The sequence below is a fragment of the Dendroctonus ponderosae genome, unplaced genomic scaffold, assembly GCF_020466585.1.
Source record: "Dendroctonus ponderosae isolate FM_Combo_2020 unplaced genomic scaffold, Dpon_F_20191213v2 Dpon_F_20191213_8, whole genome shotgun sequence".
NCBI lineage: Eukaryota > Metazoa > Arthropoda > Insecta > Coleoptera > Curculionidae > Dendroctonus > Dendroctonus ponderosae.
In genome coordinates this window covers 1,670,025-1,685,692 of record NW_026019016.1, presented here as the reverse complement: position 1 = coordinate 1,685,692, position 15,668 = coordinate 1,670,025, and the positions used below count along the sequence as shown (strand labels likewise).

At 39.3% G+C, this 15,668-nt stretch overlaps 6 protein-coding genes, 1 long non-coding RNA gene and 1 other non-coding gene across 8 annotated transcripts in view; 4 read left to right on the top strand and 4 right to left on the bottom strand.

The window, feature by feature from the left end:
• The first annotated feature begins 180 nt into the window (after positions 1 to 180).
• On the top strand, positions 181 to 2,049 carry LOC109544816 (ubiquitin carboxyl-terminal hydrolase). The gene is made up of 7 exons (XM_019915168.2): positions 181 to 343; positions 397 to 408; positions 911 to 1,039; positions 1,097 to 1,242; positions 1,309 to 1,468; positions 1,526 to 1,657; positions 1,705 to 2,049. Exons 1-7 carry the CDS (start codon positions 311 to 313, stop codon positions 1,789 to 1,791), a joined length of 699 nt encoding a protein of 232 aa, XP_019770727.2. The 5' UTR covers positions 181 to 310; the 3' UTR covers positions 1,792 to 2,049.
• On the bottom strand, positions 1,961 to 3,017 carry LOC109544814 (cell growth-regulating nucleolar protein). The gene is made up of 3 exons (XM_019915167.2): positions 2,816 to 3,017; positions 2,531 to 2,762; positions 1,961 to 2,443 (listed from the first exon to the last, which is right to left on the bottom strand). Exons 1-3 carry the CDS (start codon positions 2,938 to 2,940, stop codon positions 1,988 to 1,990), a joined length of 813 nt encoding a protein of 270 aa, XP_019770726.2. The 5' UTR covers positions 2,941 to 3,017; the 3' UTR covers positions 1,961 to 1,987.
• Positions 3,018 to 3,379: 362 nt separating this feature from the next.
• On the top strand, positions 3,380 to 6,540 carry LOC109544811. Its single transcript, XM_019915164.2, has 9 exons — positions 3,380 to 3,607; positions 4,070 to 4,282; positions 4,335 to 4,448; positions 4,506 to 4,707; positions 4,767 to 4,890; positions 4,945 to 5,472; positions 5,528 to 5,616; positions 5,667 to 5,859; positions 5,921 to 6,540. The coding sequence occupies exons 1-9, from the start codon at positions 3,521 to 3,523 to the stop codon at positions 6,018 to 6,020; spliced, it is 1,650 nt and encodes a 549-aa protein (XP_019770723.1). The 5' UTR covers positions 3,380 to 3,520; the 3' UTR covers positions 6,021 to 6,540.
• Positions 6,541 to 6,712: 172 nt separating this feature from the next.
• LOC109544819 lies at positions 6,713 to 7,881 on the bottom strand. The gene is made up of 2 exons (XR_002172611.2): positions 7,660 to 7,881; positions 6,713 to 7,283 (listed from the first exon to the last, which is right to left on the bottom strand). It is a non-coding gene; the product is annotated as an uncharacterized LOC109544819 (long non-coding RNA).
• Positions 7,882 to 7,944: 63 nt separating this feature from the next.
• LOC109544813 (cyclin-dependent kinase 10) lies at positions 7,945 to 9,977 on the top strand. The gene is made up of 9 exons (XM_019915166.2): positions 7,945 to 8,122; positions 8,207 to 8,325; positions 8,392 to 8,464; positions 8,516 to 8,690; positions 8,743 to 8,945; positions 9,014 to 9,241; positions 9,300 to 9,518; positions 9,569 to 9,693; positions 9,751 to 9,977. Exons 1-9 carry the CDS (start codon positions 8,098 to 8,100, stop codon positions 9,784 to 9,786), a joined length of 1,203 nt encoding a protein of 400 aa, XP_019770725.1. The 5' UTR covers positions 7,945 to 8,097; the 3' UTR covers positions 9,787 to 9,977.
• Positions 9,840 to 10,403, bottom strand: LOC109544818 (cytochrome b-c1 complex subunit 7). Its single transcript, XM_019915170.2, has one exon. It carries the CDS (start codon positions 10,298 to 10,300, stop codon positions 9,971 to 9,973), a length of 330 nt encoding a protein of 109 aa, XP_019770729.1. The 5' UTR covers positions 10,301 to 10,403; the 3' UTR covers positions 9,840 to 9,970.
• Positions 10,404 to 11,477: 1,074 nt separating this feature from the next.
• LOC109544742 (tyrosine-protein kinase-like otk) overlaps positions 11,478 to 15,668 on the bottom strand; it is a gene marked incomplete in the record, with an annotated part of 43,039 nt that continues 38,848 nt past the window's right edge. The window contains 4 exon segments of the mRNA XM_048669114.1: positions 11,478 to 12,850; positions 14,126 to 14,593; positions 14,652 to 14,994; positions 15,053 to 15,242. Coding sequence (XP_048525071.1) covers positions 12,764 to 12,850; positions 14,126 to 14,593; positions 14,652 to 14,994; positions 15,053 to 15,242 — 1,088 coding nt within the window.
• On the top strand, positions 13,930 to 14,002 carry Trnav-aac. The gene has a single exon. It is a non-coding gene; the product is annotated as a tRNA-Val (tRNA).

Sequence of the window (15,668 nt, the reverse complement as noted above, 5' to 3'; positions counted from 1 at the left end):
ACGCCAAATGCAACGTCAATATTTAAAATTGAGGAATTCGGAAAGACAAATTGTAAACAGAGTTTATTTGGGCTCGTATAATCAAAGAAAATAAAACAATTATAATAGAAAACGTCATTGGCAGAAAAAATGGCGACAGAAAATATTCAACTAGCAACGCCGCAGTGTCAAACACAAATTGATCGCTAGTCGTATCTATGCGCACAGACTCTATGCGCTACTGTTTAGTGTTGTAAACAATAGACCGGTTTTGTATTGTCATCAGAATTTTAGGGCTTTTCCAATCACACAGTGTTCAGAATCCAAAAAAATGTCCCTCTTACCGTTGGAATCCAACCCAGAGGTAATTGGCAATATTTTCATAGGTAATTGAGTTCTCTATTCCTTTCTTTTTAGGTTATGAACAAGGTAAATTATTTAACTACTTTAAATACTACATACTGATAATGAACAAATGTTTACCTTAGTCAATAATTAATAGTGGAGGGTAAGAAGTCGGGTCTTGTTGAAATATCTATCCTACAGATGTGACACTTTCCATTTTCTTTTATGAATTAGTGCAGATTTGCAGGTTTCACTTTGATAAAACTTGAAAATTTCTGATGAAGTGCGATTGAAATGGGCTTTGGGACTTAAAAAACACATACAATTCAGCATTAGGAGCGCAACAATTTTGCTTTAAAAGTGAGAACATTGCTTAGTTTTTTTTGCCTTACTACGACATTCACCTGGTTATTTAATTAATGTTAGTAAGCACTGTTTGCGAAATAATCAGCCAATAGGAGAACTCAAGTTCCATTGTCCAGGCTTTAATTCTATTGAAACAGCTGAATCAATCGAAATGTAAACACGAAGCGAGTTCTAGTCATAAAATATTAAAAACAAACTAAGACATTAAAATATTATTCAGTTCATTCATCTGCTGGGCGTTCCTGATAAATGGAACATCGTCGACGTATATGGACTGGATCCAGATGCACTGGCCTTTGTTCCTAGGCCAGTTTTAGCACTCATTCTCCTATTTCCTTGCAGTGACAAAGTAAATATATTGACCACTTTGGTTCTTAAATTATTTCACAGCACTTAACTGTTTCAGTTTTATGAATATGCGAAGCAGGAAGCCGACCAGATTAAGGAAAAGGGCCAAACTGTGGTCGAAGACATTTTTTATATGAAACAGTATGTTAGCAATGCTTGCGGAAGCATAGCATTGATTCATAGCGTGGCCAATAATGCTGAGAGGTAGTAATAACTAAATCAATTAATAACATGAACACATTCCTACAAATCAAAGTAATTATTTGGTAGGTTGGAACTAGAGAATGGAATGTTCAGCAAGATACTGGACGACTCGAAAAACTTAACGCCTGAGCAAAGAGGGGAAATGTTGATGAACATGAACAGCAACTCGGATGCTTACAAGCTAATCACTGCACATCAAGAACTAGCTATGGAGGGCCAGACTGAAGTCAGTTTTTCCTACCCCAGTTTAAGGCCATTCTAAGTTAATAACATTTTTATTCAGGTAAACCCCAATGAAAAAGTGAACCACCACTTTGTAGCTTTGGTACAAAAAGGTGGTTATTTGTACGAATTAGATGGCAGAAAAGATTTTCCAATCAACCATGGAGCCACTACTGATGACTCATTTTTGGAGGTACGATGTGACGAGTTCACACAATTTGCGCTAATTATTTTTTTTAGGATGCTGCCAAAGTATGCAAGGAATTTATCAAGCGAGACTCAGAAGATGTTAATTTTACTATCATGGCTCTCACTCAGAGCTACTAAAGGCTGACGTTATCTAAACTCGCTTATTATTTTGGAGCACATTTCATAAAAACAAAAACAAAATTATGCTTTCTAGTCCGATTTTAACTTGTTACAAACAAATTATGTGATTCCAAAGTTGTTGGAAAAGATATAGGGAAATTGAAAACTAGAAAAAAAAACCACTCCACTTCTTACACTCTTGTGTATTTGTGATTTAGCTGAGTAACGATACTGTATCTTGTTCAATTACAACATTAGGAATTTTTTTCAATTTCCTATTGAGTTTTTTAATTACCTTTTCCTCACAGTCGCTTTGTCCTGTTGCACCCCGATATGCTTTCAATATCTTCTTCTGTAGCTTTTTATGAGATATACTTTGCTTTTCCTGCAATATTTCGAGGATTTTCAGTGCGTAGTCAAACTTTGGCTTGCCTGAGTCCGGCTCATTCACTGTCTGCTGGCTTTCTTCAGGCGCAGAATTTCCATTCTTTTTCTGTTTCTTGCTCGGAGGGTCTTCGTTTTCCGAGCTTCGCTTATTATTGAGTGTCTCTTGCTGAGGTTGCTCTTTTGGTTGAGCAGTGCTGGCATTTTTATGCTTTTCTATTATGTCCCAGATTTGTTCCACTTCTTGCATACTCACTCGATTGCCCGATGAGCTCTTGATAAAATTCTATGGAAAAAGATTTGGATGTTTAGCGAATCATGGAAATAAAAAATCAGTTGAATGCAAGGCTTATTTTGCCGAATAAACTCTCACCATGAACTTTTGCTTCTTCCTGGGAACATTTGTGTATTCTGATATAGTTTCCAATAAGTGCTTTATTGATGGTTTCAGGTTTTTCTCCGTTTCACATATCGATCTAATCATGTCGAGCCAGCTTTCCTGCTTGACTTCCCCTTTCTTAACAATGCCATTCTTGTAAGTGCCTTTGGCTGCATACCGTTCATCTTCTGTGATACACTTGGTATGCACGGAATATTCCTCATTTCTTAAAGCAAAGCTGAATTAATAAAAGCTACGAGAAAGGCTGCATTTGCTTACTTGAAGTCTTTGAAACAGTCCACACAAGTCATCGATTTGTAGTTCCTGCATTGAAACTGATAGTGTTTTTCCACTTTGGGCTTATGCAGCGATTCCCCGCAATGGTTACAAGTGAACACCACCATTTTAAGGCCGACTTTTGCCAAAAAATCAAGAAAAACGAAGTTCACGTGGAAAACCTGTACCAGAAGCTGCTGTGAACCATAGATAAAGACGAGTAGCTGTGAACAAGTTCAAAACATTTTTGTAGGTTAGGTACTGAGATTCTTCAAKTTCTCAAGCACTTGTCTTTATCTATGTTCTCAAGTTTTGCACTTTGTTTTTTATTGCATGTTTTTAGTTGTAGACGTTGAGTGAATTTAATCAAAAACTAAATTTTGTGCAATTAGAGAGTATTTTGGGAATAAATGAGTAAAATAAATATACAGAAGAAGATTGCTCGGTGGCAGCTGCTGTCAGCAATTTGTTTATTTTGACTCTTTTCATCTCACATTCCTCCGACTTGCTCTTTTCTTGCAAGAATTCACCCACAGAACATACCCCCAGGGGGGATATTTTGTGGAATTCACCTGAAGAAAGAAAGGAAATGCAATTTTTGTTGCGGGTATTGACTGGCTTTCATGCTAATTCCGCGTGTAATTAAAGTTTGTTTTTTATAACCCTCCGGTGTTGGTGACTAGGCAATGTAGTCTGTGATAGAACTGTATGTTTCCAGTTAAAAAAATGTCCAACACCAGATTCACTCAGGAAGAGGCGCTGCCAAAAACTGGAAGAGTTAACGAAGTTTGCCAGGTACATTTTCAACTAAATCGTTTAATAATTATCGAGGAATTTTATACCGGGGGGGTTCCACAAAGCTCTGTGGACTGGCGCAATATGTTATTGCAAATGAATTGAATCAGAAGGCTGAGAATTGGGCAGATAAGAAGTGTTAATAGATTAGATTAATTTTTCAACTGTAATCTTCGTGCAATTATCTAATGAGTAATAATAAACGCGGTGAAGAATGATTTAATAAACATGCCCAATCAAGATTAGAGGCTCAGCAGAAGCAAACAACACGCACTAAACCGATACAGTAGTGAATAAGCCTTTAAACTTTTAATCTTTGTTTTATAAATATTTGCTTTTGATAAACCCAGATTGGGCCCCTTATCAATCTTCCATCAAGCCATTCTTTACACATTTTCAAAAAAATACTACGTAAAATCCAATTTAAAGCTTACTGTCTTTCCTTGAAAATCTCCTTCAAAGGAATGGATGGTACGTGAAGACTCTGCCTTGGCTTACCGGCTTCAAAACGAAGAATTCACCGATCACCTATCGGGTAATCGATTCCGAAATGCGGTTGTAAGGGAAGACTTTCCGCGGGCCAAGAATGAGCAGCAAAAAGAGCAGGAAATGGCCGAACAAGCGGCAGCTATTTACCATCGGATGTTGCAAGAACAGGAAGAACACGACATAAAAGTACGGACCATTCATATAGGTTGAAACGGTGGATATAATGAATTTTGATTAGGTGGCCAAAGAGCTGGCCGACCGGCTAGAGCGGGAAGAAAGAATGAAGAAGCGGGCAGTGGAAATGCGCGACCAGGACATCGCTAGACAAATGTTGCAAAACGAGCGGCTCAAGGTATATACCGACTAAACCGTAGTTCTTCAATTGGATAAACATCCACTTTACTGCCAGGTTGAAAGGCATCAGCAGCTTCTTCCTCAACCAGTGCATGCTTCGCCTGCCAGGCCTAAGCCGCTTTCGCCGCGTTTAACGAAGGAACAGCCCAATTTGCCCCATTTACCAAGGCGGCAAGGCTTACCAATGCCATTGCCTACCGAAAATGGTCTTCCCAGAACTTCCCTTCTGGACAAGAGGCCGGATTTCTATACATCCGGTAAGCTTCCATAGAAATCTACACGGTAAACCCCAGCAATTGATGGTGTTTCCACTTAGCCAACAGTGCAGAATTGTATACTGAGCCCTACAAACCATCTCGGCAAGTGGAAGACGTCAATCGCATTGATGTTGTTCCGGACGAAGATGATTTTAACATCTCCCTCAGCCAGCTTACTTTAAGGTAGGGTGATCAGCACCATTTGGGAAAAATGATGTTGGCATCAAGTTTTTGCAGACAAATCCAGGAGGAAAAAGACGCCGAACTGGCCCGCAAGCTGCAAGATGAAGAAGGAAACATTGAGGACACGATTTTGAATAGGGACCGCATGATGGCCATTGAGGCCCAGGACAAAGAGCTGGCCAAGTTGCTTCAAGAAAGAGAGAGAGCGAAAGCGAAGCGCGCCCGAGAAAGAGCCAAGCAAAAGGCGTTGTCCAAAAAACAGCAGCAGCAGGATTCTGGGCCTGTTCCAGACTCGCTGCCTTCAACAGCTGGGCAGATTTTGCCGGACGATTCATACGCTCTTCCGGCCGATCTCATCACACAGTCGGTCTCCAATGTTCCCAGAAACATCTCCGCAGTGCCAGACATTTACAATGTTCCGAATCCCGATGAGGAGGACATTAGCTACAGCCTGCCAGCTGATGTGGTGGGAGATCGGGAACAATTAGGTGCGCAGGGTTTCAGCCCGAGGAAAACCCCATCAAACCCCACCCCGGAAAAAGTGATGGGAGGCGGCGCAAGGCCAACCCATTTAGAACTAAGGTGAGTCTTACATTAGTTAGGCTCTGAACCTGGCAGGCGCCCAATGCACTTTCAGGTCCCCTTTGAATCGCATTGCTAAGCCGCGGATGCCGGAACCTGAACCCAGTGAGGGCACGGCCAATACCAGCAGCGGCAGCCTTTCAGGTAATCCAGGCTCTCTTGCTACAAAAAGACAATACATTGATGAACTGTAGGAGGCACATCCCCGCTGCACTCAAACATAGCGATGGCTATCGACCCGACTTATTCCAGGCGCGGAGGGGCTTATAGGCCTCCGTCTAGTTATGACACCACATCAAGTACAGTCACAACTAGCACTTCGAGTAGCAGCCCCGGATTGTTGGCCCATTCGCTTGAATTGGCCGAGAATGATGATGATGACGATAGGTAATTGCTCAGGTGGGGGTGCGTTTGATTTCTGTGGTAATCCAAGTTTTATTTCAAACAGCCCGGCGCCGCCCTACATGCCAATTCAGGGCCAAAGGCGGACGGCGTCGCTTGAGAAGAAAAAAAAGAAGTTTAAGGACGGGGGCTGCAAGCAGCAGTGACTTCGATAGGAACATGACGTAATTAACTAAGGTAAGTAGTAGGGAATAACGCGAATATTTACTTTGAAAGGTCTGAAGTCTTGTACTTGACTGTAGAGCTAAGTTACCTTATTCAGAAATTGCGATCCGAGTTTTACTATTTACTCATTTTTTTTAATTCGAAGGTGGGCATTTAATGAAAGTTTTACTTAACTTATGGTGCGCTGTTGAAATGCATTTAATTGGCATGTTTTCTATTAACGAATTTCTTCGGTGGTCCAATATTTCAATATACCGACTGTTTGCAGTTACGTTTTATACTCTAATATTTTGATATTAAAATCAAAAGCAATCATATCAAACTACTTATATTAACATTTTATATATCTAGTCCTTTAAGTTGAACCAAGGCACCTTATACCATATGGGCCTCTAGCATGCAACAAAATGCGAAGTTCATTAAGGTTTTTAATAGTCCAACATAAATGTTCCATGCTAGACGTCCGTATTCTAACGCACTTAATATAATTAATTACCTTAATACATATCCTGGAAGTACGTTTAATTAAAAATTATTATTAGGGTACATTGAGAGGCAAATATTAGTAAATGACAATAATCTTGAATCTAATCTGTCCTGTCTATTTTCTTACTATTTGTTTACGTTACGGTTTAAGTACATTTACTTAAGGAAATACCCAAACCAAATAATGTACTGCTCAAATAAACAATAATATTTATTATCGTATTTATATAAAACGGTGGTAGGTTATTTTGCCATATATATTTTATATCTCTGTATTATTTTATCCTAGGGTGTTATCACGATGTTTTTAATATACAGTTTTTAAATTTTATTGTCGATACTTTCATGTCAGTTCCTTAGAATATCCACCTTGCTTTTGATGATGTGAACTGCCGGTAAAAACGTTTGGCCACACTCGCATTTTTGTCGGGAGACAAAATCGAACGCCCCCATCCTTGCCTGGCATTTGGGGCAATGCAACCGCCCCCTAATCCATTCATTCTCCACGATTTTCTCATTAGCCCAATCCGGCAGGACTTCGTCATTTAAAAAGCACATCGTTTGCTCCGTTACAGATGAACAGGGTGTGCCGGTTTCATTTAATGAAGCTCCATGGGCGTTTAACAGTTGTTGGTCAGATTCTTTGTTTTCCAATAAGATATTCCGACATTTTTTGCATCTTATTCGGGTAATCATTTTTCGATTACTTCAGGTTTGCAAGTTGTACCTGATTAATGCGTTATACCTACCCAGAACATCTGATAAGACAAACAAAAGTAATCATAGATTGTTTTCTCCAATTTATGCGGGTAGATCGAATAGAATTTGAATAATTTGCTTTGAGGGGGATTGTTAACTTCATTATTGGTTTAGAAGTTGAGGAAGGTTTTATTGGGAAGTAACGTTAAATTTCAATTTTTAGACCGTGTTTTCCAACAAAAGGCGTAGCTTTATCATAGAAAGCAAAGGCAAATCAAAATCCCTGAAAACAAAATTTTGATTAAGCAATTGCCTTGACTTAATGAAATATTAATCGAAATTCAATGTTCATGGTTTAAAAATATCCGCCTTAAAGCAAGTGCAATTTTCCCTAACACCCTGTGTATTAATCGTCTTTAATTAACTTGAACTTACTCAACTTTCCAGCTGTTGATTTCAGACTTGAAGTATATCAAAGTATATTTTCAATATTCTTTTTTTGGCTTTTTCCAAGATGTTCGATGTTTTCAGTTTTCAAACAGCAAATTAAGTGAGGTTGGAAACGGAAACATAGATAAAGTCAAGTTGTTAGAAACAGAGTTGCCAACATACGCACATGAATATTATACAATTAATCTCATTAATCAGCCTTTATATGCAGCCAAATAATAACTATTTAGTTTCAAAAATCAATTTATCAGTGGCTTATCGCTTTAATCAATGCAAAATTCGTCTATAACAGTGGCGGTTTCATGTTGAGGCGTTGGTCAGCTTGTAAAGTGTAAAGCGGACAACTGACGGCCGGTTAAACAAATAACAAATTTCCAAAGTTTTCCGCAAATAATCAAATATCACCGTTCAAACTCGATTGTAATGAGTGTTGATGTCATGAAGCCCAGTAAGTATCATTCGCATTCCCATCGATCGCCCTCTATAAAGGGGCAAGCATTCCCCACTGTACTTAACCTATAAAGGTTTTCAGTGGAGATTAAGGGGCGCGAGATTGAAAATGGGGCCGAACCATCCGCCCCCATTACCAAGAAGGGCATTCTCACATCTTTCCAGACTGGCAAGCCCATGAACATTCCTGATACTGATATTGTAAGGCTGCAGCATAAAATGTCTTTAAATGCGTGCACGTAAATACTAAAATCACGTTTGTTCTAGCTTGGCAGATGTAGGTTCGTGTCCGAGTTTGAGAAGCTCAACAGAATCGGGGAGGGAACCTACGGGATTGTTTGTAAGTTTTCACTCATACATCCAAGATCAGATTCTAGTTGTCTGCTTTCAGACAGGGCAAAGGACACGATATCCGGGCAGATTGTGGCGTTGAAAAAAGTTCGCATGGATCAGGAAAGGGATGGCATCCCCATTAGTAGTCTTCGAGAAATTCAGGTCTTATTGAACTGCAAACATGAAAATATTGTACACCTTAAGGAGGTTGTTGTGGGAAAAAGCCTGGAAAGGTAAGAATCTCCCTAGGAGTGCATTTGAATTCTGTTGCGACCGGTTTTCTAGCATTTTCTTGGCCATGGAATACTGCGAACAAGATCTGGCTTCACTGCTTGATAACATGCAAGCCCCATTCACCGAGTCCCAAGTGAAATGCATAATGCTGCAAGTCCTTAGAGGGCTTCGTTATTTGCATCACAACTTTGTTGTTCACAGGGATCTAAAAGTATCCAACTTGCTAATGACGGACAAAGGCTGTGTGAAGATTGGTAAGATATGATAAGATTGATTGTATCGTTGTTTGCTCAGCTAAAGACAAGTGGCTCTATTTTTACAGCCGACTTTGGATTGGCCAGATGGTTTGGGGTCCCCCTAAGACCGATGACGCCCCATGTTGTAACATTATGGTATCGATCACCAGAACTGCTACTGCAAGCTCCTACTCAGACTACAAGTGTGGATATGTGGGCTGCGGGGTGCATTTTAGGGGAATTGCTAGGTCATAAACCGCTGTTGCCTGGACGTACCGAAATTCAGCAACTGGAGCTAATTGTCGACTTGTTAGGTATGTGATTTTTAGAATTGACTCGATTCGGGGTGCACGTGAATTATTGTTTTTTTAGGAACACCCTCAGATGCAATTTGGCCTGGTTTCAGTAATTTGCCTGCGTTGCAAAACTTTAGCTTGAAACAACAGCCCTACAACAATCTGAAGCAGAAGTTTCCTTGGTTGTCCGCAGCTGGACTGAGGTTGCTCAATTTCTTGTTCATGTACGATCCAAGAAAGAGAGCTACGGCTGAAGAATGTCTTCAAAGCAGCTACTTCAAGGAACCACCGCTGCGTAAGCCGTTCATTCAACCAGTCGAATTTAGCTGAAATTCTTAATTCCAGCGTGCGATCCCAAACTGATGCCCACATTTCCCCAGCACAGGAACATTAAAGGTTCTAAAAACCCTGCTGCTCCCGAACTTTCTTTGGGTGACCAAACGAATAATCTGCCTGCAATTTCTGATTTGGTAAGTTTACCAGTCGCGTTGTTTGCGTGCATATTTAGACGCGGGGTTTCATTTCAGTTGGGGTCAATTGTGAAGAAGCGGCGAATTGAGTAAGGTAGGATGAACCCATTTGCTTTGTGTATTTTTAAGAAATTTCTGACGCAGACTTATATCAGTTACGTTTTATTAACTTAAGTTAGCAGTAACTACAAGAAAAGGTCAAAGTCTACTTCTTGGGTTGATTCAAATTACACAAACCTATTGTACCGTTGCTACAGGCAAATGAAATAAATCAATCTTAGTAATTTTTGCTCCACTCCTTCTTTTCACGCTTCTCCTTGACAACATCCTCAATTATAGGGGTGAGATAGAGCTTGTCGTCCTCCAATTTTGTCCACTGTTCCTTGGGCAGATAAGTTTTCTGGATCGAACACTGGACAGCCCTCAGAATCCGGTAATTGCGCTCATCAATAGTTTTCTGGTCTAGCCGTTTCAGAGCTTCGGCAACATCATCATCTTGGTACCGTAAATCATCCCTCCATAGTCCGTATTTGTTGAAACCGGATAGGTTGTATGCGAATCGCTGAAAGGCGGAGGCAAAACGTCTTTGCACAAAACCGACCGACATTTTTGCGAAAAACTTATTGTATAAGAGCTTTCCAGCAGAACTTTAGGGCGCCCCTTACGTAAGTGAGGTTTGAGGTTAGATTCGCAGCAGTGTTGCCGAGTGAATTGAAAATTGCTGTGAATCGGATAGAGAGCAAGCTTTTAAATAGCGATAGGATTAATTCGAATTATCTTTGTAATCAGTATGTGGTATTTAATAATTTAATTAATTATCACTGCTGTATTAATTTTGAAATGTTTCCTTCAGTTTCATTCTTTTTCTGTAATTTTAATCTTCGTACTAACGACTTTTTAGTGGTGTTGCGTGTGGAAATTCGGATTTCTACGATGTAGATCCTTTGAATTTCACCAATTTCCCATAAGATAACAAAGGATGCCATTATTGGAAGCCGTCCAATCGCGTCCCCCGTTAGATAAAGACAAGACAAGATCCTCCCATCATGGCAATGATGCATTGCTGTGGCATGCACGGGGAAAAATAATCTTTACAACATGTTGCCAGAGTTTTTCCAAAGTAGCAAATCTCTGTCGATACATTCCCAATTTGGTGGAGATGCCAGCCTAATATTATTAAAAAGAAAAGAGAAACAGTTAACCAATTACACCAACACTATTTAAAACTAGAAAAAAACTAAAAAGATCAACCCGAATGCGTACAAAATGTGTCGATGAAAAAATCAAGTACAAACAAAATATTGATATGGCGACGTGGCATCGCTGTGACATATACGGTGTACGTTGGAATCTTTTGCTGTCTTATCAAAATGTAGTGAATTTTAATGAGTGAAAAGTAATGAAAAATCGCATATTTACAAGAATCTGCACAAAGAAAGGTGTCTGGTAAAGTAATTATCTATATCCATAAGTTAAACTATAAAAGTTCGAGCGCCAAGGCCGGAGAAACTCAAAAATTACCTGATTTTTTCTGGCTTGGCACCAAGGGGGCGAAGCCCTAACCCGATATTCAATTATCTTGCATTGTTCATGCTACAGTTTTCTGATACAAACGATAAAAAATATTTTTTACATAAATTCGGTTTAGTTGTACTCGGGCGTTTTGTTGGCGGAAGTTTTTACTCAACAAAATTACAGAGAAAACAATTGACCAGATCAACAAAATATTGTTGCAGATAATAAATTGGATTGCTACTAAAACTACATAAATGAAATTACTTGCAGTGTCATGACATTTTATTTAATTACAATTATAGTTTAGAATATGTATCACAATATGGATGATTACAGGATAATAGAGAAAACAAAACAACTATTCTATAGCGCATTCGTTATGAATATAAAAGCTACAGGCTATGTAAGCTACATATTACATACTTGTACGGTCTATAACATTCATGGACAGATCCCTAGATACTTTCAACATTATGTAGGAAGAAGATATAGGTATCTTAAACAATTTTCGACACTAACTAGAAAAGCATATAAAAAAGTACAAAAAAATTGGCAGTTTTTACTTGAAAATTATAAATACATACGATTTGTATATTATAGCTACTTGTTCTAATCCTTCAATATGGGCATTTGTTACAATATAATATATTTTTCTACACAGTACATCTATTAAAAAACATGTGACATATTGAGGGAGGATGTTTAACAAATTAATATGCCTTAAACACACCATAAATTCGCAATTTGCTTGCAGAAACGCACAGTCTTAAACTTGGAGTAACAATAATTGCCTATAGGAGTATTATGGCAGTGTTTCGGTGGCTTGAACATTTAAATATGAACAAAATCAATTGAAAACTTGATGATATGCTTCATATAGACTACTTTGTTTGCTCCAAAGTCATCGGCATTTAATGTTCCAATTCCAATATTATTCTGTATATCTCCCAATCTAAAAGTACTGATATGTACAATAATTAATTCGTTAATTCGTGATGATACAAATAATAAGTCTTGTGAGCCTCCCAAAATAAAATCTGTGCAAAAATCTAATGCCAATACGCGGCCACAGTTTCAAATACAACAGGATGATTTGAGATCAGTCGAAATAATAAATGACCATTATAATTACAATACTCAAAGTGGCAAGTCTTGTTCACAGAAAATATCCGCATCTCCTTAATCCACGCACTTATTTTTATACATATAAACAATTATTCCTAAAGAGATACAATAGAGCAACAGTGCATTCATTTCTAAATGTTATTAAATTCATATTTGGAAGCTAAAATTATTTTCTAGAATTAAATAATTCGTTAATGTCTTACCTAATTGGGCATACTCTAATATAGTTGTATAAATTAAATATTTACAGTCTTACAACTTGGATTTGCTTTGTCTAGGCCAATGCTGTTTTCAGCAAAAACAATTTTCTCATTCTCATTGGAAGAAATCATTTACAATGACAATAATTGACCAAAAAGTTCTCGAAAGAAACTGAATAATTAGCCACACCGATTGGGAAACACCTAATAAGTACCGACGCGGGAAATATTTACAGATTTTTTAGGATTTCGCTAATATCAGTTGATAGCTGTGAAAATGATGGGCGGTTTTGGGGATTCACATCCCAGCACAGTTCCTGAAATAAAAATCAAAATTAATTCTCCTAGTAAGGATTTACGAGTGTCAAGTAAATTTAGCGTGTTAAGACAATTTGCATCAGTAGTAGCAATCACTCTCAGAACCGGCTTTGAACCTATTACTTAGTCCGTATAAGGTGGAACCAAACTTGTCGTTTATTTTGGATCTGACGCTTTCGCTGAAAAAAATTCAATATTTTTCTCGTGCTGTCCAAGTGATCCCTTTTTACCCCTTAAGAGGAGTGACGTTGTTGGGCCACCCTGTATAACAAGAAAAATATCGTCCGTTAAAGACAAACGATGGAAACTACTCGAATTTCCTCACTAACGTTGTTACGACTGAATCGACTTTTCAATTCTCTATCCAACGATGCCAAAACGAATTCTCTGGCTCGAATGGTTCTTGAGAAACTTCGAAAAAAGCAGCGTCATTTTCAAGTGGATTTTGCATCTCAAAAGAAACCACGCAAATCTAAAACTTCTTGAATTCAAGCATTTTTTGAGAAAACTGCAACATTTCCTTATCGATGGTTCACTTTCTAAAAAGGCCATTAAGTTCTTTTGGAATGATGTAAAAACGAGCGTTCTTGCTCACTTTGCTTCCGAGAAACATGCAAAACGGGACGGAAAACAAGAAATTTTGCAATAATCTTACTCCACCCTTGCACGAAACGACAATAATTTTTCTAATTTCATAGACAACAGAAGACTGTATTTTTTCTACATAACCCCCCCCCCCTGAATGTAAAGCTGGATCCGCCCCTGGCCAGAACAAAATTTAATATTGATTTTTGCCTGCACAGCATCGACATGATCGGACGTGTTTGTAGCTTAAAATAAGACGTCGTGGTGGGTTTTCTTATTTTAAAAAAATTGCCAGCTTTAACGAGAGAAAAGTGGTCGAAAATCTAATTTCCCAAGAAACACCACCAATACAAGTTGCTGGCAAATGGCATTGTAATATATGTATAGGTATTTTCACTTTTCACGTTAACTTAGCAAGCTCAAGAACCAGCTGAGAAAGTATTGAACTGTTCCCGGGGAAAATATGTTATGTTTCAAGAAGGTTAGTCTTCATGTTTCCGTGGTGTAGTGGTTATCACATCCGCCTAACACGCGGAAGGTCCCCGGTTCGATCCCGGGCGGAAACAGTACTTTTTAACTGCTTCTTGAATTTTTTAATGAATTTAGTTTTACCATTCCCATTCGAAATGTCGTCTGGATGTTTTCACGTTGACTCAGGTTGAAACTTTCAATGGATAAAACCAACATACCTGAATTTTTTGTAGCGATTCAGGAGTCGAGCCGTGCACTTTCCATTCCAATTTTTTCTCCTTCAATTTGGCCAAAAAGCTGTTATCGTTGATTTTGCTATGGGGCAGCTCTCCCTGCGAGAAAATCTCCCAAATCACCACCGCGAAAGCGTACACGTCGCTTTTCGTCGAGTATTCGTCCTCGTACACTGCTTCGTACGGTAGCCACCTCAAAGGAATCACTTGATTTGCGTGTTTGCAGTATTCCTGACTGTATGGCTCCTTGGTCATGCGAGGCAGGCCCACTTTCACCACCAAACTGGATGTGAGCAAGCAATTTCTAGCCGCTAAGTCCTTGTGGACCATTCGATGGTTGGAGAGATGATCCATTGCCCTACTGAGCTGATAGGCGATCACGACACCTTGAGACGTGGTTAGCGGAGGAGGACTACCCGATTGGGTGGCTACCAGGAACTTTTTCAGGTCGCCCTGTAACATTCAGACTATTAGTATTTGTTTAACTCCACATGGACATTGCCAATCTTACCCATTCAGTGTGTTCCATGATCAAATAATGCGGTTCCTGCTCTCTGCACAAGCCGAACAGCTTTGTGATGTGCTCATGAGTGAGTTTGCTGAACATATCAATCTCCCGCTTGAACTCCGTCAGGCAGTTCTCGTCTTTGGTTTGGGTTAGAATTTTTACCAACACCGCCACTTCCTTCGTAGCCGGCTGGTCCTCCTCTTTCGTCGAACCGTCCGAGCTGCGCTTCGCCACTTTTTCGCCCAAAAACAGGTGACTTTCGCTCACTTTCGCCACCATCACGTCGCCGAACTCTCCACGCCCAATCAAAGTGAGGTCTTTAAGCAAACTCCTGCTCAGAGCCAATCTGAAAATTGACCAATTATGGGAGGTTTTTTGTGAGCGAGATTTTTTTGGTTTCGTACTTATCGTAGCTGTGTTTGGATTTTTTCGATTGGTTCGATGCCTGCGAGTTGCAAGTATCTGCACCGTCGCTTTTCTGGCCCTCTTTGTGCGCTTCGATGCCATTCGGGCCTCTGTTGGACGGGGCAAGTTCGATTCCATTTTCTGCTGTTTTCAATTCCTGATTTTCCATGTCCCCATTTTCCAGTTTAGCTATATGAACAAAAACGGCAAGTTTTGGCTATAATACAGGTTTTTAATTAGTGTGTTGAGTACTCGGAACGACTTTACTTCGGATCCGTTACTCAAGTGCTTGTTCTAGGCGTTAGTCTTGCGAAAGTTTTGTTTCTACTACTTCCAAGGGGGGGGGTCATGGGGGCCATTCAATTCTCTATCCAACTATGCCAAAACGAATTCTGTGGCTCGAATGGTTCTTGAGAAACTTCGAAAAAAGCAGCGTCATGTTCAAGTGGATTTTGCAACTCAAAAAAAACCACGCAAATCTAAAAATTCTTGAATTCAAGCATTTTTTGAGAAAACTGCCAACATTTCCCCATCCATGGTTCACTTTCTAAAAAGACCAAAAGACCAAAGACCAACTTGCTCATTTTGCCTCCGAGATATGAGCAAAAACGGGAC